At 46.7% G+C, this 24,451-nt stretch overlaps 1 protein-coding gene across 1 annotated transcript in view; it reads right to left on the bottom strand.

Moving 5' to 3' along the window:
- Positions 1-24,451, bottom strand: part of hydin (HYDIN axonemal central pair apparatus protein) — a 1,604,351-nt gene that overhangs the window by 1,289,238 nt on the left and 290,662 nt on the right. The window contains exon 9 of the mRNA XM_072518656.1: positions 1,694-1,895. Within this exon, the coding sequence (XP_072374757.1) occupies positions 1,694-1,895 (202 nt within the window). The remainder of the gene's footprint in view (positions 1-1,693; positions 1,896-24,451) is intronic.

The following is a 24,451-nucleotide window of genomic DNA, read 5'->3' as shown; positions in this document are numbered from 1 at the left end:
TGCCTTGGTGGTCTGGGGCTTTGTCCCAGTTATAATAAAACAGGAAGGCCATTTAGCCTTAATCTCACACACACCCTCACTCCCCATGGCCCATCCGTGCCAAGTCATGCCACTCTATCAACCCCCAATGGCCCCTTATACACACCATGACAACCTATGCCCCTCCACCCATCCCAATGAAACTTATACACACCATGCTAAATTATAACACTTTCATTACCAATTTACACAGTATACATTCTATACAGAAATAATTAGGACCAATAGTAACAATGAATGCATAATGAGGCTTGATTGAGAGCCGGGTCTGTTGAAATAACCTCGCCCCCGGATAGGCATTGCTTGAATGACAGCTCTTTCTGAGATCAATTGTGTCAATTGCAGTTTATTTACACAAGTTTAAAGAGGTGTCAGGTGCTGGTTGAGTAAAGGAGTTTCTTAAAGGAAGTTATGAATGAATGATTTTAAAGCTTTTCCACAATGACATTGTTAGGATAGGGTTCATTAGTTCTGTACAGAGTGCAGACAGGGTGAATTGGGAATGAAAGTGCATAGGTTGGCCTGGAGAGTATGAGGGGCAATCAGAGTGGGTGGAGGAGTATATGTTAGCATGGGTAAGATCGTTTGAACTTACCTTTCAAAAGGTTTCGTCATCCAGTCTTTGGTTCGTGACACCTTAGAGGGACAGTGAACTATAAGTGCTTGAAAAGCTGATCTAACTCAATGGAAATTACAGGGGGCTCGGAGAAGCCTATCTCCACAATGGAGCCAGCCAGGTCAGAATTGCAGGGTACATGGTCGTGATCTGCAGCTGCCTGCACCCTTATCTCTCACTTACAAAAATGTCCCAGAAATGGGGGACAAGAATCCACCTAAGGGCAGCATGGTTGCACATTGGTTAGCACTGCTGCCTCACAGCTCCAGGGTCCCAGGTTCAATTCCGGCCTCGGGTGACTGTGTCTGAGTTTGCACATTCTCCCCGTTTCTGCGTGGGTTTCCTCCGTGTGCCCCGGTTTCCTCCCACAGTCCAAAGATGTGCGGGTTAGGTGGATTGACCATGCTAAATTGTCCTTTAGTGTCCAAAAGGTTAGGTGGGGTTACTGGGTTACGGGGATAGGGTGGAGGCGTGGGCATAAGTATGGCGCTCTTATCAAGGGCTGGTGCAAACTCAATGGACCAAATAGTCAAGATAGTAGGTTGTGTTGCTCATCCACAATGAGATTGCAGATGGGAAATGCCTTGTTCATGAGCAAGTGAACACTGCAAAACCAATAGGGAGAGGGTGGGCTGCACTGACCTACAAGGATAGAGATTGGAGGGGGTATGGGGACATTTATTGAACCATTCTGCAAAATCAGCATAGCATCAATCTTTGGCTTCTGAAATATATTACCAAAATGTCTCAGTCACAAGATAAAAACTCGTGGAGGACCTTGTAAGAGCAAGATTCACCCATTATTATAAGGTCACTAAAGAGGTAAATTATCATGTCACATCCTTCAATTGGGACACAGCATGAGATCATTCCAGGAATGTGTGCTTGTTGTATATTATCAACAGTGGCAGAATGCAGAATGCAATTGAACCCTCAATTCCAGAAAATGAATCGAACATGCACTACAGAAATGTCCGTACCAGCATTGGTTAATGAACATTCCAGAAATTAAATGGTCTTAGATACTATGTGATTTACCTGATTTTCTGTTGCTCCTCTTCCTCTGGAGTTGCAAAGGCCTTCCACTGGAAATGCACTATTACATCGCTCCTATTGCAAATGGATACCACTCTCTGGTTAGCCAACGATATGTAGGTCTTCTCTATTATTACTGAGTTTTTGTCCAGTCTTACATTTATGTCTGTCGCAGCTCCATACAAATTGACAAAGATGTCCTCACCTATAATGGAACATAACGGAAAGATGTTCTAGCGAATGATGAATTTTGCTTTAAAGGCATAATCTCATTTTCAATTCATTTTATTGCTGAGCTCCTCTCTGATGTGTTATGTACTCTGGGATAACACAGGCTACAACTGGATGCAGCTTTGACCAAAAGATACTCCAGACCTTGAAGTTAGTTCAATCTGATTTATTGAACTAGTAGCACAGTTAGCAGTTATCTATGAGTTCGATTCTCTGCTAACCTAAGTGTGGTTACTCTGCCTGACTGAACCAGACTAGCTCTTAGCCATGTGCTGGAGGTGTGATACTGTACATACACTCTGACTCACTCTGTAGATGTTCATCAGTGGAAAGAGGCGGAGTGTGAATGCCTCATGCCTTTTATAGTGAGATACAACCCCTGAGTATCCTGCTTGCTCATTGGTCATGTCTTGTTCTCTGTGTTCATTAGCTGCCTTTCTGTATATCGTTATGTGCATGTTTGCATATCATGACACTCTCCACATGCATTCCCTCCTACCGTAACAATCCCCACCTACAGCAGCCATTTGGTCCCTTGCCAAAGTGGCCGTTCTTCACCTGTGAGACTGGTAACCGAAGGGTTAATTTCCCTCCCAGCTCCTAAGTTGCTGCTACTTTGGCAAGGCTGGAATTGCAATTTGCAGGACATGGCTGTGTGACATTTTCTATATTACAACAGTGACAGCATCTGAAAAATAGTACTTTGTTGGCTGTAAAGTACTTTGGTATGTCCTGAGTTTGGGATAGGCTTTATACAAATCCTAGTCTTTCCTTCTTTTCTTCAAGGGTGAGGTTAGAAGCTATTGTTTCTATGTTTACTGTTTTTCATAACCAATGAGAAAAGGGAAATTAATTGTTCTTACTGTATGTATATAAACCAGCCATGGGTGAAATGGTTAGACACATGGAGCAAGATACTCTGGCATGTCTGTGGTGTGTTTCTCGGCCCATCATTGGCCAGTGGATCTTCTGGTCCCACTACTGTCAATGGGATTTCTCATTGAATCCCGCCAGGAAACCCACAGGAGTGTGCCTTCGGCGTAAACAGCCAGAAGATCTCGCCCATGGTTAATAACTGGCGGGGGGTCGGAGAATCTCGCCCCTGTTGTCTTATTCAATGTGCCTCCCTCCAAGATAAGAGAATGAATATGGCATCCAGTACCCTGTTTTACTAGCCAGTTAACAAAATAAAGAACACAAAGCCAAAAGAATATCTCGTGCAGAAATGCAGTGGGCAGCAGTTTATGTCTGTCAAGAGATACCAATAGTTTTTGTCATACCTAAGCACATAGGCAAAGATGAGGAAAGGATGTAGGCTGGAATTCTCCGGCCGTTGCGATTCACTTTTCTAGACTGCAGCACACTCCCGTCCGCAGGTTTCCCGGTGGCGTGGAGTGGGAAATCCAATTTGCAAGCTGCGGGAGTACAGAATCCCGCACTAGTGAACAGCACGCTACCGAGAAACACATGGCGGGGAGATCAGAAAATCCAGCCCACACTCTCTGAAGGAATAAGAGGTACAATTTTTTAGGACAAAGGTCTAAGATCACCTTCACCTTTACTGTCCATCCATGGCAAGCCCTTATGAAACCTTTTTAGTTTTTTCAATCTTGTGTTTCATCAGGAAACAGGGTTCACAGTGTACGACTGATTGCCTTGTTAGACTTACATCTTCAAGGGCTTCACAGATCAAACCATTGCAACATAAAACAGCAACATGATCAATCAAAATTTACTAATACACAGGCTGCTGTGAAAATTCAGCACTTGTCTCCAACTGTGCCTGTGCTTTTTCAACTTGTGTCTCAAGCCCACAGAATAAATGTTATCAATGTATGCTCTCAGCACACAGCCTTGTCTGCTGGGACTGTGCATCGGCAAATTGCTTGTGCTCTGGCCACATTTTCATGCATTAAGATTAATGGACAGAATATCCTAAGACACCATTTCAACTAAAGCAATATGTTTTTCCAGATTGCTGGCTAACATTGTCACACACAGATTAATTAGTCATTCATATAAACACATACTGTGGACGCTGGAAATCTGAAATAAAAGGAGAAAATGCGGAATATGTGGAGGGAGAAACATAGTTAAGGTTTCAGGTCAGTGACCTTTCAGTTCTGATAAAAGGACACGACATGAAACATTAAACCTCTCCTCAGATGCTGCCAGACCTGCTGAAAGTTTCCAGTCTTTTCTGTTCTTAGAACCGGTCTTTATATCTTTTGATATTCGTGGAATTTGGTTGCAATATTTGCCTTCATAACAATAATGACTAGGGCCAAGATTGTATGGGGCAGCATGGGCTCTGCCCAACAGCTGGAAGATTTGTGGACAACACCATCTCTGCTGGCCTTGGAAGCCACAATTGTTGTTTTTACAGTCCTTAGTTAATTGCCTGCAGCTGTGGCTTCTGCCTCACCAGAAGACAGTGACCCGCCCCAAGAGCTACCAGCCAGTCAGAGGGCCAGCAGCTCTCCAATCCCTGCAGCGCCAGCAGAAGTGGTGGCCACTGCTGGGACAACAGAAGGTCCCAGAGCAGCAAGGAGACCCAGAGTGAAGGTAAATGAAGTTGGTGATCGCTGGAGCCAGTCAGCCAGGCCTCATCGAGGAAAAAGGATGGATTGTGAGGCCAGGAGGATAGGTCTTCCAATGGAGGCAGCACGTAACACTGGGCGAGCCCAATTACAAGTATGAGGGACTAAGACCTGTATCATCTTTTTAATGAAATACATTGAGATGTGCTCATTGTTATGTCAAAATTCAAACTGAACAAAGACATAAAATGGAGGAATCTATTTCTGTCTGTGACCCCGAACAAAAGAAATCAACTGGCAGTATCGGAGAAACTCACATATCATTATCCCTCAATAGACACTAATGATCCCTGTGAGCTGCCCAGTCCAAATTCAAAGAAAGCCATACAAAGGCCATCTACATTTAATAACTCAAGCTGGCCAACAGGAGCCTGCTTGCCTGCTAAGACAAAAGACCCCACAACCTTCCTTTCAATTCCCAATGGTTGAGGCAGTTAACAGCATCGGTGTTCCAGACAAGTACCTTTGTCAAGAAGTGTGCTGAAGTGGGGGTCATGTGACATGGACCTCTGGCTTGTGAAACAAGTAATATTGCCTTACTGAACTGCAAAGTCTCAGTCTGCCTTTTTATCACCTAACTCGCAGCCTCACAGGTTGGACACCCGGCCCCATCTACAGTGCTTCTGCTGGATATTCTGTAACATCATCTATAAGACTTTGCCTGCTATCAGGAACCAGAGGTAGCTTTAACTGATGTATGTTTGTATTGTTGGATGTTAGAAATAAGATATAAATGTAAAGGTAAAATTCTAGTTGGATTCATATTAAACAAAGGTGTTTGCATGTATGGGAGGTTTTGGTTTCAGTTAAAACTGTGACTTTATTGTGTTGAGAGAGTTTACAACATGTAAAGTAAACACGAGCTTTTGAGAGAGAATGAGATGTTGCTTAGCAACCAAGGATCACTTTAGGAAAGAAAGTCCTTGTGATTATGTTTAACTGAATTCATTGCAGTCAGAGCAAGGAGGCTACAAAGTGAACAGCTCTCCGCCCTGCTCGAAGCAGGAAAGCCATATAATTGAGTAATGGGCAAGAAAGCTAGTTCCTAGGGGTGGTACGGTGGTGCAGTGGTTAGCACTGCTGCCTCACAGCGTCGAGGACCCGAGTTCGATCCCGGCCCCGGTTCACAGTTTGTGTGGAGTTTGCACATTCTCCCCATGTCTGTGTTGGTCTCATACCCACAACCCAAAGATGTGCAGGGTAGGTGGATTGGCCACACGAAATTGCCCCTTAATTGGATTTTTTTTTAAAAAGAAAGCTAGTTCTAGAAATGAGGCAATGAAAAGACGTTTCCATGAAGTTTGAAGTTAAACATAGAACTGGGAAGAGCAGAGTTCATGAGGTTTGCTCGTGAAAAACCAAACATCTGAAGTAATTGTAAAATGTCAGCAAAGGTGGGAAGGTGACGGACACTGGATTTCCTCCTCCATCCCCCACCACATCCCACCTGATTGTTTTTTATTTGTCCATGGGATGTGGCCATCGCTGGCTGGACCAGCCCTGAGGGTATTTAAGAGTGAACACATTGCTGTGGACCTGGAGTCACTTGTAGGCCAGACCAGGTAAGGATGGCAGATTTCATTCCCTAAAGGACATTAGTGAACCAATTGTTTACAACAATCGACAATGGTCGATTTAATTGTGATGATGAGACTTTTAATTCCAGATGTTTTTATACTGAATTCAAATTCCACCAACTGCCCTGGTGGGATTCGAACCCAGGTCCCCAGAACATTACCCTGGGTTTCTGGATTACTAGACCTGTGACAATATAACTATGCCACCGGCTCCCCCATTCCCCCTCCCCCTCCTCCTGGCCTGGACCTTAGGGCAGTGGGTGTGAGATCCAGGCCTAGGTGATCTCAGGGTGTGATAAAACACTACATACTTTCAAATTCTTTGCATTCCAATTTACTTCACATTTAGTGAGTTTGAAGAGGTAGTATCATTCGAAACAGTGAGCGTGAACAGTGGTGTCGGAGAAGAAAAAAGAGGCTTTGCATTTTTGGGAACCATGCCATCCATGAAAAGCTCAATGTCCTATTGAGCTCCTTTCTGCAGAGAAAGTGACAAATACATTGCCCCTATGAAAAGACCTGTCATTGCTAAATGTAACTGAATAGCTGACCAATTTGGAAGATATTGGAAAGATCTTGTAACACAAAAGTTTAAATGCTGTGTTAACGTTCACACCCATAGGATGAGCAGCCACGGTGACGACATTGTCCGCCTCCAATATCTAGCACAGCTATTTTACATCCTATGGAGGGATAAAAAGACAAGTATGACTCTGACATGCTAATGAAGGACCATCTGGGTCAGGAAGCATGTTGAGCTGTGGATTGGTCGATACCTTCCAAGCCTGCCTTTCTCATTATCTCCAAAAGAGAACTCTTTCCTCCAAACTACAATAACCTCCAAAGGAATTTCCAAAGCTAGCAGGAAATTAGCAGCAAAAAGAACATAAAGTAGATAAAGGAGTGAGAAACAGTTGTTAAACAAATAAATCAACTACATTGTAAACAGTAACTAATGCACTAACTAAAACACAATTGAAAATATTTAATAAATTCACCAATTCCACATTTCATGCAGAGTTACACTCAAAGGAAACACAGGTTGAGCTGACACCAAGCTGCTATCTCAAATCTGCAGTCCTATGAGCCATGAGAACAAAACTAAGAAATCATCTTAACATAATGAACCAAGAACAAGCAAACTTGCCAATTAATAATCAAAACCAGTTTAGACCCGATCCAGAAATCAATCGAGCGCCTGGAGCACAGGCTAGATGCCCAGGATCGGACAATCCAGAAGCTGGAGAAGGCGCTGGAGGAGCAGGAGGATCACCAAACGGTGGTGGAGGTGGGGAGGCTGAAAGACCAAAAAAAAAGGCTTCTGGAGAAGGGGAGGACCTGGAAAATAGGGCCCGTCGGCAGAATTTAAGGATCGTTGGTCTCCCAGAGGGGGCTGAGGGAGTAGATGCTGCCGCGTGAGTGGCAGACATGTTCCAGAGGCTGTTGGGGAATGATGTCTTCCCTCGTCCGTCGGAGGTGAACAGGGCACTGGCGAGGCAGCCGCGAGCCCCCCCCCTCCCCCCCCCCCCCCCCCCCCCCCCCCCCCCCCCGAGAGGTGGTGGTCAGGTTCCAGAGGTTCCTGGACAAGGAGCGGGTGCTACAGTGGGCCAAGCGCCCGCGGAGCTGCAATTGGAACAATAGTGTCTTGCGCATCTACCAGGACCTGAGCGTGGAGATGGCCAGAAGGAGGGCAGGCCATAGACAAGTCAAAGAGATTTTGTTAAAGAAGCAGGTGAAGTTTGGGCTGCCTTTGGGTCACGCACGAGGGACAGCACCATTATTTTGAGGAGCCCGAGGACGCGGTGGACTTCGCCAAGAGAGGTGCCGAACTGAGGACTTTTGGACTTAAGTTAAAAAGTTATTGAGGATGTTTATATGTTTTTCTTGTTTCTTGGTTTTTTTCTTCTGTATTCGAGTTTTTGTTGGAAAAGAGGGAAGTTAAGGTATTTGGTTCTGGGGTCTTTTTGTGTTCTGATGGGGATGGTTGGAAGTGCCTATTACTTACTTTGCATTACTTGAATTGCACTAGTGTCGGGGTTTTCTTTGTTCCTTGGCGAGTTTTTTTACAGAGCAATTGCTCGAGGATGGCTGGTTTGGGGAAGTGGTGTCGATGGGCGGGCGGGGGGGGTGGGTCAGAGGGAACAATAGGTGGGAGACTTGTTGGCGCCAGAGTCAAGAGTCGCCAGGCTAGCTGGGTGAGCTGGTCTACGGGGTGTGCATACAGCTAGTTTATGGCAGGGATTAGGTTACAGGGTGTTGTGGCTAGGGGGGAGAAGGGGGTAGTTGATCTGCTGACGAGGGAAGGACTTGGGTTTAGTAACATGGAGGAGGTCGGAGGTGGGGGCTGCCAGGAGGCGGGCCAGGGGAGGCGTGACACAGGGGCTAGGGGCGGGCCCAAGAAAAGTGATGGTTGATCGGCGGGGGGGGGGCAACGGTGCCCCCAACCAGGCTGATCACCTGGAACGTTAGAGGGTTAAACGGGCCGGTAAAGAGGGCACGCGTGTTGGCGCATCTGAGGGCGCTGAAGGCGGACGTAATTATGCTACAGGAGACTAATCTGAAGTAGCTGACCAGGTCAGATTAAGGAAGGGCTGGATCAGCCAGGTCTTCCACTCGGGGCTGGATACTAAGACCAGCGGGGTCGCGATTTTGGTTAACAAACGGGTGCAATTCGAGGTGGGTAACACAATTTCGGATGGGGGAGGTAGATTTGTCATGGTGAATGGCAAGCTCGAGGGGGTGAGGGTAGTTTTGGTCAATGTATATGCCCCAAATTGGGAGGATGTGGATTTTATTAAGAGACTGCTGGGGAAGATACCTGACCTGGACTCGCACAGGCTGATTGTGGGAGGTGATTTAACACAGTCCTTGATCCCGGCCTGGACCGGTCGTGTTCAAAAACGGGTAGGGTGCAGGCAATGGCAAAGGAACTGAGGGGGTTCATGGAGCAAATGGGGGGGTTGACCCATGGAGGGCTAGTCAGCCGACAGGGAAGGCGTTTTCATTCTATTCACATGTTCATAAGGTGTATTCCCAAATTGATTTTTTCATCATGAGGGGGTTTGTTGGCGGGGGTGACGGACGTAGAATACTCGGCGATCGCTATTTCGGACCATGCTCCACATTGGGTTGGTCTGCAGGTCTGTAAGGAAAGCTTTCAGCGCCCTCAATGGAGGCTAGAGGTTGGTCTGTTGGCGGACGAGGTGGTGTGTGAGAGGGTGAGGAAATGTATGCAAAACTACCTGCAGGTCAATGACACAGGAGAAGTCTCAGCTGCGGTGCTCTGGGAGGCACTGAAGGCAGTAGTGAGAGGGGAGCTGATCTCGATTCGAGCACATATGGACAGGGCGGACAGGGCAGAAATGGACCGATTGGTAAAGGAGATCTTACAGATAGACAGGAGATATGCGGAGACCCCGAGGGCAGAGCGATTAAGGGAACGACGAAGGCTACAGTCGGAGTTTGGGGTGTTGTCCACAGGTAAGGCAGTGGAGCAGCTTAGGAAGGCGAGGGGCCCGATCTAATGGGGATAAAGCCAGTAGAATGCTGGCACAGCAACTGAGGAAGAGGGAGGCGGCTAGGGAAATAGTGAAGGTAGTCGACGGCGTGGGGGGGGGGGGGGGGGACTTGGTAGGAGATCCGGCAGGGCTGAACAAGGTGTTCAGGGACTTCAATAGTAAGTTTTATACCTCGGAACCCCCCCCCCGCGGGGCAGGAGGGGATGAGGTGCTTTTTGGATGGACTGACCTTCTCAAAGGTGGGTAGGGGTTGGTAGATGGGCTGGGGGCTCCAATTAGGACCGAAGAAATATTGGAGGGCTTGAGGGCCATGCAATCGGGTAAAGCCCCGGGGCTGGATGAGTATCCGGTGGAGTTCGATAAAAGGTTCTCTGAGATGAAATTAAAATCGCTTATTGTCACAAGTAGGCTTCAAGTGAAGTTACTGTGAAAAGCCCCTAGTCGCCACATTCCGGCGCCTGTTTGGGGGGGCTGGTACGGGAATTGAACCGTGCTGCTGGCCGGCCTTGGTCTGCTTTCAAAGCCAGCGATTTAGCCCTGTGCTAAACCAGCCCTGTGCTAAACCAGATAGTGGGGCCGGTGCTGGTTAGGGTTTTTTATGAGGCAAGAGACAGAGGGGTTTTACCCCCGACGATGTTGCAGGCCACCATCTCCCTGATACTGAAACGGGATAAAGACCCGTAGGCTTGTGGGTCCTATAGACTGATCTCTCTGCTCAATGTAGATGCAAAATTACTGGCCAAGCTCTTGGCTGCTAGGATTGAGGACTGTGTGCCGGACGTTATTATGGAAGACCAAACCGGGTTTGTCAAGGGCAGGCAGCTGGTGGCCAACCTAAGAAGGCTGCTAAATGTGATCATGATACCCCCAGAGAGTCGGGAGGTAGAGGTAGTTGTGGCAATGGATGCCAAGAAGGCTTTTGACCGGGTTGAGTGGGACTATTTATGGGAGGTGTTAGGACGATTTGGGTTCGGGGAGGGCTTTATCGGCTGGGTTAGGCTGCTGTACCAGGCCCCGGAGGCTAGTGTTAGGATGAACAGGACGACGTCTGACTATTTTAGACTGTACCGAGGGACAAGGCAGGGGTGCCCCCTCTCCCCACTGCTGTTTGTGCTAGTAATAGAGCCGCTGGCAATTGCCCTGAAAGCTTCCAGGGGTTGGAAGGGCCTGGTATGGGGGGGGGGGGGGGGGGGGGGGGTGGGCAGAGTCTCATTATACGCTGACGATCTATTCTTATACATCACGGATCCAGTGGCTGGGATGGATGAAATCTTGGGAATCTTGAGGATATTCGGCTGGTTCTCAGGGTATAAACTGAACATGGCAAAGAGTGAGTTGTTTGTAGTCCAGGCGAGAGGCCAGGAGGATCGGCTGCAGGGCTGCCTTTTAGGTTAGTAGGGAACAGTTTCAGATACTTAGGGATACAGGTGGCGCGAGACTGGGGTCGGTTGCACAAGTTGAACTTATCCCAGTTGGTGGAGCAAATGAGGGTCGAGTTCCGGAAGTGGGATGCGCTCCCACTGACACTAGCGGGGAGAGTGCAGACGGTTAAAAAGACGATCCTCCCAAGATTCCTGTTCGTATTCCAGTGTCTCCCCATTTTCATTCCGCGGTCCATTTTTAAGAAGGTCAATAAACTGATTATGGGATTTGTGTGGGTGGGAAAGTCCCCACGGGTGAAGAGGGTGATGCTCGAGAGGAACCAAGGGGAAGGGGGGCTGGCGCTGCCAAACTTTAGTCATTACTACTGGGTGGTCAACATATCTATGATAAGGAAGTGGATGGTGGGTGCGGGGTTGGTTTGGGGGAGGATGGAAGCCGCTTTGTGCAGGGGCACCAGTCTGGCAGCCCTGGTTACGGCGCCCCTGCCGCTCCCGTCGGCATGGTACTCCACCAGCCCTATAGTGGTGGCGGCCTTGCGGATCTGGGGCCAATGGAGGAGGCACATGGGGGAAGTGAGAGCATCGGTTTGGTCCCCAATTTTCGACAATCACCGGTTTGCCCCAGGAAATATGGACAGTGGGTTCCGAATATGGCGGAGGGCTGGGATTGAGAGGGTGGGGGATCTGTTCTTAGAAGGGAACTTCCCGTGCATGAGGGCGCTGGAGGAGAGATTTGGGATGGTGAGAGGGAATGATTTCAGGTACTTGCAGGTGCGGGACTTTCTACGCAGGCAGATTCCATCCTTCCCACGCCTGCCACTTAGGGGGATTCCGGACAGTGTACTGCCCAATGGATGGGTGGGGGAGGGGAAGGTCTCGGATATATATAAAGAACTTATGGGGACAGAGGAGACGCTGACCGAGGAGCTGAAGCTTAAGTGGGAAGAGGAGCTCGGAGGTGAGATAGAAGAGGGCATATGGGCGGAGGCGTTGAGCAGGGTAAACGCGACCGCAACATGCGCTAGGCTCAGTCGGATCCAATCAAGGTCATCCTCCGGGCCCACATGACAGTGGCCCGGATGAGTAAATTCTTTGGACTGGAGGACAGGTGCGGCAGATGTGCGGGAGGACCAGCGAACCATGTCCACATGTTCTGGGCATGTCCAAAACTCAGCGGGTACTGCAGGGGTTCGCGGACGTTATGTCCCGGGTACTGAAAACAAGGGTGGTGATGAGTCCGGAGGTGGCAATTTAGGGGGTTGCGGAGGACCCGGGAGTCCGGGAGGAGAGAGAGGCCGACGTTCTGGCCTTTACTTCCCTGGTAGCCCGGAGACAGATTCCGCTGGCATGGAGGGACTCAAAGCCTCCAAAGTCAGAGGCCTGACTATCGGACATGGCGAGCTTCCTCAGTCTGGAGAAAATTAAGTTCACTCTGAGAGGGTCACTGTCAGGGTTCGCCCGGAGGTGGCAACCATTTATCGACTTCTTCGCGGAAAATGAATCATCAGCAGTCGGGGGGGGGGGGGGGGGGGAGCATATGTTGATTGTTTTTTGCACACTGTTCTGTACTGTTGCTGTTTACTATGCCAAAATGCCTCAATAAAATTGTTTATTAAAAAAAAAATGAAAACCAGAAGATTTCCTTATGTTTACTCCGAAAGGTCAGGTTCGCCAGATATTTATATAGGTCATAAAAGCAACTGTGGATGCTGGAATCTGAAACGAAAGAAAAAATGTTGGAAAATCTCAGCAGGTCTGGCAGCATCTGTAGGGAGAGAAAAGAGCTAACGTTTCGAGTCCGATGACTCTTTGTCAAAGCTAACAGACAGAGAAAGTGGGAAATATTTATACTGTGGAGTGAGAATGAAAGATGATTCATAGCCACAGAAACCCAGATACAAATAAAATCTGCCAGATTATTCGTTAGGATGTTCTAGAATAATTTAGTAGTGTCTTTGATCTGGAATGTTGAAACCTATCTTTGAAATACTAGAAGAGTGGATAAGAATTGGGATATTTCCTCATGGGAAATATCTAATGTACCCTGCTGACCATTTGTCGGTGAGGGGCACGATTTGCAGGCTGCGTCCCACCGGAATCGGGATGTGACGCAGCCAGTAGATCATCCGAGAATCCTCTTCCGGGATTCCCAACGGTCAGCTCACTTAATTATTCCGACCTCGCGAAGGAGAACCCAACCAGGCATCATTTAGCACTGGTCCCTACAAACGAGGACCAGGCGGAATGGCACTTGGAAGGGATCTTTCAGAAAGTCCAAAACCCACGGGTGGTTAGCCTCTGGGCAGGGTAGCACCCTGGTACTGCTGATACCACCTGGGCGCCATGGTACTGCCAGCCTGGCACCCTGATAATGCCACCTGGGCATGCTGGCAGTGCCACCTGGGTGTAACCCTGGCACTGCCAGGGTGCCCAGGTGACACTGCCAGGATACCAGGCTGGCAGTGCCAATGTGACAGAGTGGCATTTTACCCACGCCGGGGATCAGGCCTGGGGGTGCCTTGCCCTTATAAGGTGGGGTGCAGGGGGGTCAAGGACCCGCCAATGAGTATGTTGGGACATGGGTGGGGTCCAGGGGTTGCGTCGGGGGCTCAAGAGATCGAGGCACAAAATCTCTTTCTGCACTGACGAGCGGAGTCGTTCAATAGTGGATCGTTCCTGCCACTACAAGCGGCTGGAACAACCCCGCTAATCCCACACAGGACTCTGCTGTTTTTTCCGTTAGATCGCACCCGAGGTGAGGTGACCAAAGAGGCTCCATTGGGATCAGAAAGCAAAGAGATTCAGATGGTAAGAAGTTTCCTTAAAAGAACTATATCATTGTGCGGAAAAGTTTTAAACAGTGTCTAAGTCCCTTACATTTTAACTAAATTTCTTTAATAGTTTTAGCCTAAATACAGCATGCTATTTACTCTCTTTTGAATAGACAAGGGAATGCGGTATCCAGTGGGGGAAACCCATGATAAAGGATGACTGGCTCTGTGGGGTATCATTCTGTTCTGATCATGCATAAAGTTTTTAGTTTTTGAAAAGAGATTTGAGTCAGTTTACGAAAACTGCCCTTTTTGCTGTGTGCATGAGTTAAGATTTGGGAAAGAGTCCAAATTGGAACAAATGGCTCTATCTGAAGTTAAGTTCACTTGTGAAATAAAGGATGTCAGGGCTTTGCAAAATGTTTGTTTCTGTCCAAAGAGAAAGCTGCTGTGCAAGTTCTGTGCAAGTTGCTAAGCGATCAATGTCATTGGGGCTTAATTACACTTTTCAATGACCTCTCTCGAATTCCTGAGCAAGTCCTTAGAAAACAATCTGTGGATAGGTAAATTCTGCCTCTCAAACTCCTTCAGGTCCACTTGAGATGAATCATAACACGTATCGCACATCCAAATATCTGGCTCCATATTAAAGTTTAGAGATGTATTGGATGTAAAGGTGTTCCAGTTAAATAAAGGTAACTACAAGGGCATGAGGGAGGAACTGACGAAAATCGACTGGGAGCAGAGCCTAGTGGGAAAGACAGTAGAACAGCAATGGCAGGGGTTTCTGGGAGTAATTGAGGACACAGTACAGAGGTTCATCCCAAAGAAAAGAAAGGATATCAGAGGGGGGATTAGGCAGCCATGGCTGACAAAGGAAGTTAGGGAATGCATCAAAGCAAAAGAGAAAGCCTATAATGTGGCAAAGAGTAGTGGGAAGTCAGAAGATTGGGAAGTCTACAAAAACAAACAGAGGATAACAAAGAGAGAAATAAGGAAAGAGAGGATCAAATATGAAGGTAGGCTAGCCAGTAACATTGGGAATGATAGTAAAAGTTTCTTTAAATACATTAAAAACAAACGGGAGGCAAAAGTAGACATTGGGCCGCTCCAAAATGATGCTGGTAATCTAGTGATGGGAGACAAGGAAATAGCTGAGGAACTAAATAAGTACTTTGCGTCAGTCTTCACAGTAGAAGACATGAGTAATATCCCAACAATTCAGGAGAGTCAGGGGGCAGAGTTGAATATGGTAGCTATCACAAAGGAGAAAGTGCTAGAGAAACTAAGAGGTCTAAAAATTGATAAATCTCCAGGCCCAGATGGGCTACATCCTAGAGTTCTAAAGGAGATAGCTGAAGAAATAGTGGAGGCGTCAGTTATGATCTTTCAAAAGTCACTGGAGTCAGGGAAAGTCCCAGAGGATTGGAAAATCGCTGTTGTAACCTCCCTGTTCAAGAAGGGAATAAGGAAAAAGATGGAAAATTATAGGCCAATTAGCCTAACCTCGGTTGTTGGCAAGGTTCTAGAATCCATTGTTAAGGATGAGATTTCTAAATTCTTGGAAGTGCAGGGTCGGATTAGGACAAGTCAGCATGGATTTAGTAAGGGGAGGTCATGCCTGACAAACCTGTTAGAGTTCTTTGAAGAGATAACAAATAGGTTAGACCAAGGAGAGCCAATGGATGTTATCTATCTTGACTTCCAAAAGGCCTTTGATAAGGTGCCTCACGGGAGACTGCTGAGTAAAAGAAGGGCCCATGGTATTCGAGGCAAGGTACTAACATGGATTGACGATTGGCTGTCAGGCAGAAGGCAGAGAGTTGGGATAAAAGGTTCTTTTTCGGAATGGCAACCGGTGACGAGTGGTGTCCCGCAGGGTTCAGTGTTGGGGCCACAGCTGTTCTCTTTATATATTAACGATCTAGATGATGGGACTGGGGCATTCTGGCTAAGTTTGCCGATGATACAAAGATAGGTGGAGGGGCAGGTAGTATGGAGGAGGTGGGGAGGCTGCAGAAAGATTTAGACAGTTTAGGAGAGTGGTCCATGAAATGGCTGATGAAATTCAACGTGGGCAAGTGCGAGGTCTTGCACTTTGGAAAAAAGAATAGAGGCATGGACTATTTTCTAAACGGTGACAAAATTCATAATGCTGAAGTGCAAAGGGACTTGGGAGTCCTAGTCCAGAATTCTCTAAAGGTAAACTTGCAGGTTGAGTCCGTAATTAAGAAAGCAAATGCAATGTTGTCATTTATCTCAAAAGGCTGGGAGTATAAAATCAGGGATGTACTTCTGAAGCTTTTTAAAGCATTAGTTAGGCCCCATTTAGAATACTGTGAGCAATTTTCGGCCCCACACCTCAGGAAGGACATACTGGCACTGGAGCGGGTCCAGCGGAGATTCACACGCATGATCCCAGGAATGGTAGGCCTAACATACGATGAACGTCTGAGGATCCTGGGATTATATTCATTGGAGTTCAGGAGGTTGAGGGGAGGTCTAATAGAAACTTACAAGATAATGAATGGCTTAGATAGGGTGGACGTAGGGAAGTTGTTTCCATTAGCAGGGGAGACTAGGACCCGGGGGAACAGCCTTAGAATAAAAGGGAGTCACTATCGAACAGGGATGAGGAGAAATTTCTTCAGCCAGAGAGTGGTGGGTCTGTGGAATTCATTGCCACAGAGGGCGGTGGAGGCCGGGACGTTGAGTGTCTTTAAGACAGAAGTTGATACATTCTTGATTTCTCGAGGAATTAAGGGCTATGGAGAGAGAGCGGGTAAATGGAGTTGAAATCAGCCATGATTGAATGGTGGAGTGGACTCGATGGGCCGAATGGCCTTACTTCCGCTCCTATGTCTTATGGTCTTATGGATTTCTCCTTTGAAACTAGCTCATCAAGACAACTTGACAAGATTAAGATTTATAAATACAATGTGCAAATCAACAAATACACATCAGAATAGATATTTGATGCAATTGGAGAGTTCAAGAGGAGACACAACTTGTTCAACAGCAACACTTTATATTTCATAGAATTTACAGTGCAGGAGGCCATTCGGCCCATCGGGTCTGCACCGGCTCTTAGAAAGAGCACCCTAATTAAGCTAATATTTATACTGTAACTTTAATATAATGTAACATCTTTAAGTAACTTCACAGGAGCATTATAAAACAAAGTATGACTCAGAGCCACATAAAGGAGATATTAGGTCAGATATTAGGTGGGTTTTGATTTTTATTCCGTTCTTTAAGTTACAAAACCAATACACAGAATGGACAGGGCAAGCCCTTAATCCATCTCCTTGCTTGCTCCAAAAAACAATTTGAATTCAAATGGAATCCAATTCATGGTGTTCACAAGAGAGACATACAAGATCAAAGCTAAGGAGGAAAGCAACGTAGAGAAGTGGAGAGGTATAGGGAGAGAGCTCCAGAGCTTGGGGCCCAGGCAACTGAAGACACAGCCATCAATAGTGGAGTGGTTACATTTGAGAATGTACAAGAGTCCAAAATGAGAGGAGCGTAGCTATCTCGGAAGGTTGTGGGGTTACCGAGAGATTAGCGAAATAGGAAGACCAAGGCAAGGCCACAGAGAGATTTGCAAAAAAGGACGAAAGTTTTAAAATCAAGGCATTAAATCATGGAACTTGCTGCAAGTTAAGATAGGGTCAGCAGAGCTTTGGATGACTTCAATTTTAACGAGGGTAGAATGTGGGAGACCAGAAGTGCATTGAAGTAGTCAAGTTAAAGTAATGAGGGCACAAATTAGGGTTTCAGCAGCAATTGAGGTGTGACAGAGACAAAGTCGAGTAATATGAGCTTGGGAATGGAGTTTGGAGAAGGGAAAAAGAACGATGGCTTCATTATTCCTGACATTGAATTGGAGGAAATTTCTGCTCATCCAGTTGTTACGTGAGGGAGATATTAGGAAATTGGGTACAGAAATGAGACTCCAATGTAGCAGGCGATTTAGGGTTAAACAGACTGAGGGAAAATCCTGCTAGTGCAGATTCAGAGGGATACTCCCACATCTGGACAAGTTACATTGTCCCAGTCAGACTTAAACTCATTAGTTGGAATACACAGGTGCCCCAGATCCATTGTTATTGAGGACACTCTGTATGACCAGCTATTAGTCCATTGCAGTCCACAATGCTACCGTGAGAGGTCATTGAAAGTTGCAAAGGGGAAGACTTTGGAAATCAACCGAGAGAGGTCATGAAAGTGGCCACTGAGGCAGGCTTTGGAAAAGGGCTCTGAACAAATGTCCTGACATAAGAAAAATTGCTTTGTCATACAAGTAACACCTTTGCCTGTCTGTGTAAATCGAACGAGAGCTGCATATTTTGTCACATTGCTGTTTAATGGGATTCAGTGTGTTAAGATTAAGGAACTACATGTACTCTGTTAGTGTTAGAGTTGAAATTTAAAAGTTTGAATATTGTTTTCTTTTCTTTTGTTCCAATAAAGTTTGTTTATAAAATAACCAAGCCCTATGTCTTATATTATCACTACTGGAACGAATCGACCTTCCAGCACCGTCTTAAAACTTTAAGAAGTTATGGTCATAGTCCATTCTCTTAGCCACTATTGAGAACTGACCAGACATCCATTACACAGTGTTGGATGTCAGATAGGCAGTCTGATAATTTACCAGTAGTGGAGGAGTTTGAGAGAGGCGGTAGTAACGTAGAACAGGGTGTGGTCAGGATACATGTGAAAACTAATGCCATGCCAAGGGACAGCATGATTTTGCTGAGGGGCAGCATGTAGATGATAAATAGGAGCGGGGCAAGGATAGATTTGTGTGGTACACCAGAAATAAGTGTGGGAGCAGGAAGATAAACTATTGCCAGTCATTCTCTAGCTACGATTAGGTAGATAAGAATGGAACCATGTGAGAGCAATCCCACTCAGCTGGACAACAGTGGAGAGTCTTTGGAGGAAGATTGTGTGGTCAGCCATGTCAAAGGCAGCAGGCAGGTCAAGAAGGATGAAGAGGGATGGTTTCCCTTTGTCACAGTAACATAGGATGTCAGTTGTAACTTTGATAAGAGCTGTTTCAGTGCTATGGCAGGGTGGAAACCAGATTGGAAGGATTCAAATATAGAGTCCCAGGGAAGAAGAGAACAGATTTGAGAGGCGGCGAAACGTTCAAAGACTTTGGAGAGGAAAGGGAGGTTTGAGATGGGATGGTAATTTGCAAAGATGATATGGTTAAAGGTTGTTTTCTTTTGAGGACAGGGGTGATGACAACAAATTTAAGGGAGAGAGTAACAACAACTAGAGGGATGTCTAGAAAACAACTAGGTAGCTGATTTACAACATCAGCTGTCGCAAGAACTGCAATGCCCCATTTTACATCATAGACCATAGAACATAGAAAATACAGCACAGAACAGACCCTTCGGCCCACGATGTTGTGCCGAACCTTTGTCCTAGATTAATCATAGATTATCATTGAATTTAGAGTGCAGAAGGAGGCCATTCGGCCCTTTGAGTCTGCACCGGCTCCTGGAAAGAGCACCCTACCCAAACTCAACACCTCCACCCAACACCAAGGGCAATTTTGGACATTAAGGGCAATTTATCATTGGCCAATTCACCTAACCTGCACATCTTTGGACTGTGGGAGGAAACCGGAGCACCCGGAGGAAACCCACGCAGACACGGGGAGGACGTGCAGACTCCGCACAGACAGTTACCCAAGCCGGAATCGAACCTGGGACCCTGGAGCTGTGAAGCATTGTGCTATCCACAATGCTACCGTGCTGCCCTTCAGAACAAATAAATCTACACTATATCATTTTACCGTAATCCATGTACCTATCCAATAGCTGCTTGAAGGTCCATAATGTTTCCGACTCAACTACTTCCACAGGCAGTGCATTCCATGCCCCCACTACTCTCTGAGTAAAGAACCGACCTCTGATATCCCTCCTATATCTTCCACCTTTCACCTTAAATTTATGTCCCCTTGTAATGGTTTGTTCCACCCGGGGAAAAAGTCTCTGACTGTGTACTCTATCTATTCCCCTGATCATCTTATAAACCTCTATCAAGTCGCCCCTCATCCTTCTCCGTTCTAATGAGAAAAGGCCTAGCACCCTCAACCTTTCCTTGTAAGACCTACTCTCCATTCCAGGCAACATCCTGGTAAATCTTCTTTGCACCTTTTCCAAAGTTTCCACATCCTTCCTAAAATGAGGCGACCAGAACTGTACACAGTACTCCAAATGTGGCCTTACCAAAGTTTTGTACAGCTGCATCATCACCTCACGGCTCTTAAATTCAATCCCTCTGTTAATGAACGCGAGCACACCATAGGCCTTCTTCACAGCTCTATCCACTTGAGTGGCAACTTTCAAAGATGTATGAACATAGACCCCAAGATCTCTCTGCTCCTCCACATTGCCAAGAACTCTACCGTTAACCCTGTATTCCGCATTCATATTTGTCCTTCCAAAATGGACAACCTCACACTTTTCAGGGTTAAACTCCATCTGCCACTTCTCAGCCCAGCTCTGCATCCTATCTATGTCTCTTTGCAGCCGACAACAGCCCTCCTCACTATCCACAACTCCACCAATCTTCGTATCGTCTGCAAATTTACTGACCCACCCTTCAACTCCCTCATCCAAGTCATTAATGAAAATCACAAACAGCAGAGGACCCAGAACTGATCCCTGCGGTATGCCACTGGTAATTGGGATCCAGGCTGAATATTTACCATCCACCACCACTCTCTGACTTCTATCGGTTAGCCAGTTCGTTATCCAACTGGCCAAATTTCCCACTATTCCATGCCTCCTTACTTTCTGCATAAGCCTACCATGGGGAACCTTATCAAATGCCTTACTAAAATCCATGTACACTACATCCACGTCAGGCCCGGGGGACTTGTCTATCCTCAAGTTTTTCAAAATGCCCAACACATCTTCCTTCCTAACAAGTATTTCCTCGAGCTTACCAATCTGTTTCACACTGTCCTCTCCAACAATATCGCCCCTCTCATTTGTAAATACAGAAGAAAAGTACTCGTTCAAGACCTCTCCTATCTCTTCAGACTCAATGCACAATCTCCCGCTACTGTCCTTGATCGGACCTACCCTCGCTCTAGTCATTCTCATATTTCTCACATATATGTAAAAGGCCTTGGGGTTTTCCTTGATCCTACCCGCCAAAGATTGTTCATGCCCTCTCTTAGCTCTCCTAATCCCTTTCTTCAGTTCCCTCCTGGCTATCTTGTATCCCTCCAATGCCCTGTCTGAACCTTGTTTCCTCAGCCTTACATAAGTCTCCTTTTTCCTCTTAACAAGACATTTAACCTCTCTTGTCAACCATGGTTCCCTCACTCGACCATCTCTTCCCTGCCTGACAGGGACATACATATCAAGGACACGTAGCACCTGTTCCTTGAACAAGTTCCACATTTCACTTGTGTCCTTCCCTGCCAGCCTATGTTCCCAACTTATGCACTTCAATTCTTGTCTGACAACATCGTATTTACCCTTCCCCCAATTGTAAACCTTGCCCTGTTGCACGTAACTATCCCTCTCCATTACGAAAGTGAAAGTCACAGAATTGTGGTCACTATCTCCAAAATGCTCCCCCACTAACAAATCTATCACTTGCCCTGGCTCATTACCCAGTACTAAATCCAATATTGCCCCTCTGGTCGGACAATCTACATACTGTGTTAGAAAAGCTTCCTGGACACACTGCACAAACACCACCCCATCCAAACTATTTGATCTAAAGAGTTTCCACTCAATATTTGGGAAGTTAAAGTCGCCCATGACTACTACCCTATGACTTCTGCACCTTTCCAAAATCTGTTTCCCAATCTGTTCCTCCACATCTCTGCTACTATTGGGGGGCCTATAGAAAACTCCTAACAAGGTGACTGCTCCTTTCCTATTTCTGACTTCAACCCATACTACCTCAATAGGGTGATACTCCTCGAACTGCCTTTCTGCAGTTGTTATACTATCTCTAAATAATAATGCCACTCCTCTTTTACCACCTCTTTTACCACCCTCCCTAATCATATTGAAACATCTATAACCAGGGACCTCCAACAACCATTTCTGCCCCCTTCTATCCAAGTTTCCGTGATGGCCACCACATCGTAGTCCCAAGTACCGATCCATGCCTTAAGTTCACCCACCTTATTCCTGATGCTTCTTGCGTTGAAGTATACACACTTCAACCCATCTCCGTGCCTGCAAGTACTCTCCTTTGTCAGTGTTCCCTTCCCCACTGCCTCACTACATGCTTTGGCGTCCTGAATATCGGCTACCTTAGTTGCTGGACTACAAATCCGGTTCCCATTCCCCTGCCAAATTAGTTTAAACCCTCCCGAAGAGTACTAGAAAACCTCCCTCCCACGATATTGGTGCCCCTCTGGTTCAGATGCAACCCGTCCTGCTTGTACAGGTCCCACCTTCCCCAGAATGTGCTCCAATTATCCAAATACCTGAAGCCCTCCATCCTACACCATTCCTGCAGCCACGTGTTCAACTGCACTCTCTCCCTATTCCTAGCCTCGCTATCACGTGGCACCGGCAACAAACCAGAGATGACAACTCTGTCTGTCCTGGCTTTTAACTTCCAGCCTAACTCCCTAAACTTGTTTATTACCTCCACACCCCTTTTCCTACCTATGTCGTTGGTACCAATGTGCACCACGACTTCTGGCTGCTCCCCCTTCCCCTTAAGGATCCTGAAGACACGATCCGAGACATCCCTGGCCCTGGCACCCGGGAGGCAACATACCTTCCGGGAGTCTCGCTCGCGACCACAGAATCTCCTATCTATTCCCCTAACCATTGAATCTCCTACAACTATTGCTTTTCTATTCTCCCCCCTTCCCTTCTGAGCCCCAGAGCCAGACTCAGTGCCAGAGACCTGGCCGCTAGGGCCTTCCCCCGGTAGGTCATCCCCCCAACAGCATCCAAAACGGTATACTTGTTTTGAAGGGGAACGGCCACGAGGGATCCCTGCACTGTCTGCCTGTTTGTTTTTCTCCCCCTGACGGTAACCCAGCTATTCTTGTCCTGTACCTTGGGTGTGGTTACCTCCTTGTAACTCTTCTCAATCACCCCCTCTGCCTCCCGGATGATCCGAAGTTCATCCAGCTTCAGCTCCAGTTCCCTAACACGGTCTTTGAGGAGCTGAAGGTGGGTGCACTTCCCGCAGGTATAGTCAGCGGGGACACCGGTGGTATCCCTCACCACCCACATCCTACAGGAGGAGCATGCAACTGGCCTAGCCTCCATCCCTTCTTACCTGACAGAATATAGCTGCCCTGTGGACTAACTAAATCTCCGCCCTCCGACTCTACTCCCAGTCAGCTACACTTTCTGTAAACTCCTGGCTCTCTTCGCACTCTTTGCGGAAATGTCGGAAACAAAATGAAAGGAGCACCTTACTCCCTCCTCACCTAACTCCCTCGGTCACCAAACTCTTACTATAGCACTCAAAAAGCGCCAAATTCAGCACTCCCTCGGTCACCAAACTCTTACTATAGCACTCAAAAAGCACCAAATTCAGCACTCCCTCGGTCACCAAACTCTTACTATAGCACTCAAAAAGCACCAAATTCAGCACTCAGTGCAAACAAAGTCTGCACTGTAGGGGATCACTTTTATACTGTGAATCTAGCCTCTGAAAACTGGCCTAATCCAATTAACTAATTAACAAGCTCCAGCTGCAAGTGCCTACAAGTAGAAGCCTGTTTAAAGCTTATTGAAAATTAACCTTCTTCTAAACCAAACAGCAACTTTTAAGTTAATTAACTAAATAAAAGAAAGACTAAACTTTAGGTAAAAATGAAGCCTTATACTCCCTCGGTCACCAAACTCTTACTATAGCACTCAAAAAGCACCAAATTCAGCACTCAGTGCAAAAAAAAACAAAAAAACAAATGACGTCACTGTCCCTTTTCCTTCAGGGACAGAGTGCAGTTCCCAACATTGAACATTGGGAACATCATTACAATAAGTGAATATATCATTATCAGGCCCCTACACTGGAATCATTTCCCCCATCAGAAAATCCATCCACAATGGCAGAACAGCGTGAATCATGACTGGCGTCCAAAGGAGTGCACCTGACGAGCAGACCTCCCAGATGGGCTCAAGTAGGTGCAGCACTTGGAGGGAGGGGAAAGAGGGTCACGCCCGGGCACACTCCAGCACTGCTTGGGCACATCCCTGGCATTGGAAGAAGGAACTGAGGGCATTGTTACTAAGTTTACAGATGATACAAAGATATGTAGAGGGATCGGTAATGTTGAAGAAGCAGGACGGCTGCAGAGGACTTGGACAGGCTAGGAGAGTAGACAAAGAAGTGGCAGATGGAATATAATGTGGGAAAGTGTGATGCTATGCACTTTGGTAGGAAGAATAGAGACATAGGCTATTTTCTAAATGGGGAAAGGCTTTGGAAATCTGAAGCACAAAGGGACATAGAACATAGAACATAGAACAATACAGCGCAGTACAGGCCCTTCGGCCCACGATGTTGCACCGAAACAAAAGCCATCTAACCTACACTATGCCATTATCATCCATATGTTTATCCAATAAACTTTTAAATGCCCTCAATGTTGGCGAGTTCACTACTGTAGCAGGTAGGGCATTCCACGGCCTCACTACTCTTTGCGTAAAGAA

This window comes from Scyliorhinus torazame, chromosome 10 (genome assembly GCF_047496885.1).
Source record: "Scyliorhinus torazame isolate Kashiwa2021f chromosome 10, sScyTor2.1, whole genome shotgun sequence".
Taxonomy (NCBI): Eukaryota; Metazoa; Chordata; class Chondrichthyes; order Carcharhiniformes; family Scyliorhinidae; genus Scyliorhinus; species Scyliorhinus torazame.
Note: the sequence above shows the minus strand (reverse complement) of the source record. Positions and strands in the feature narration are given on the sequence as shown.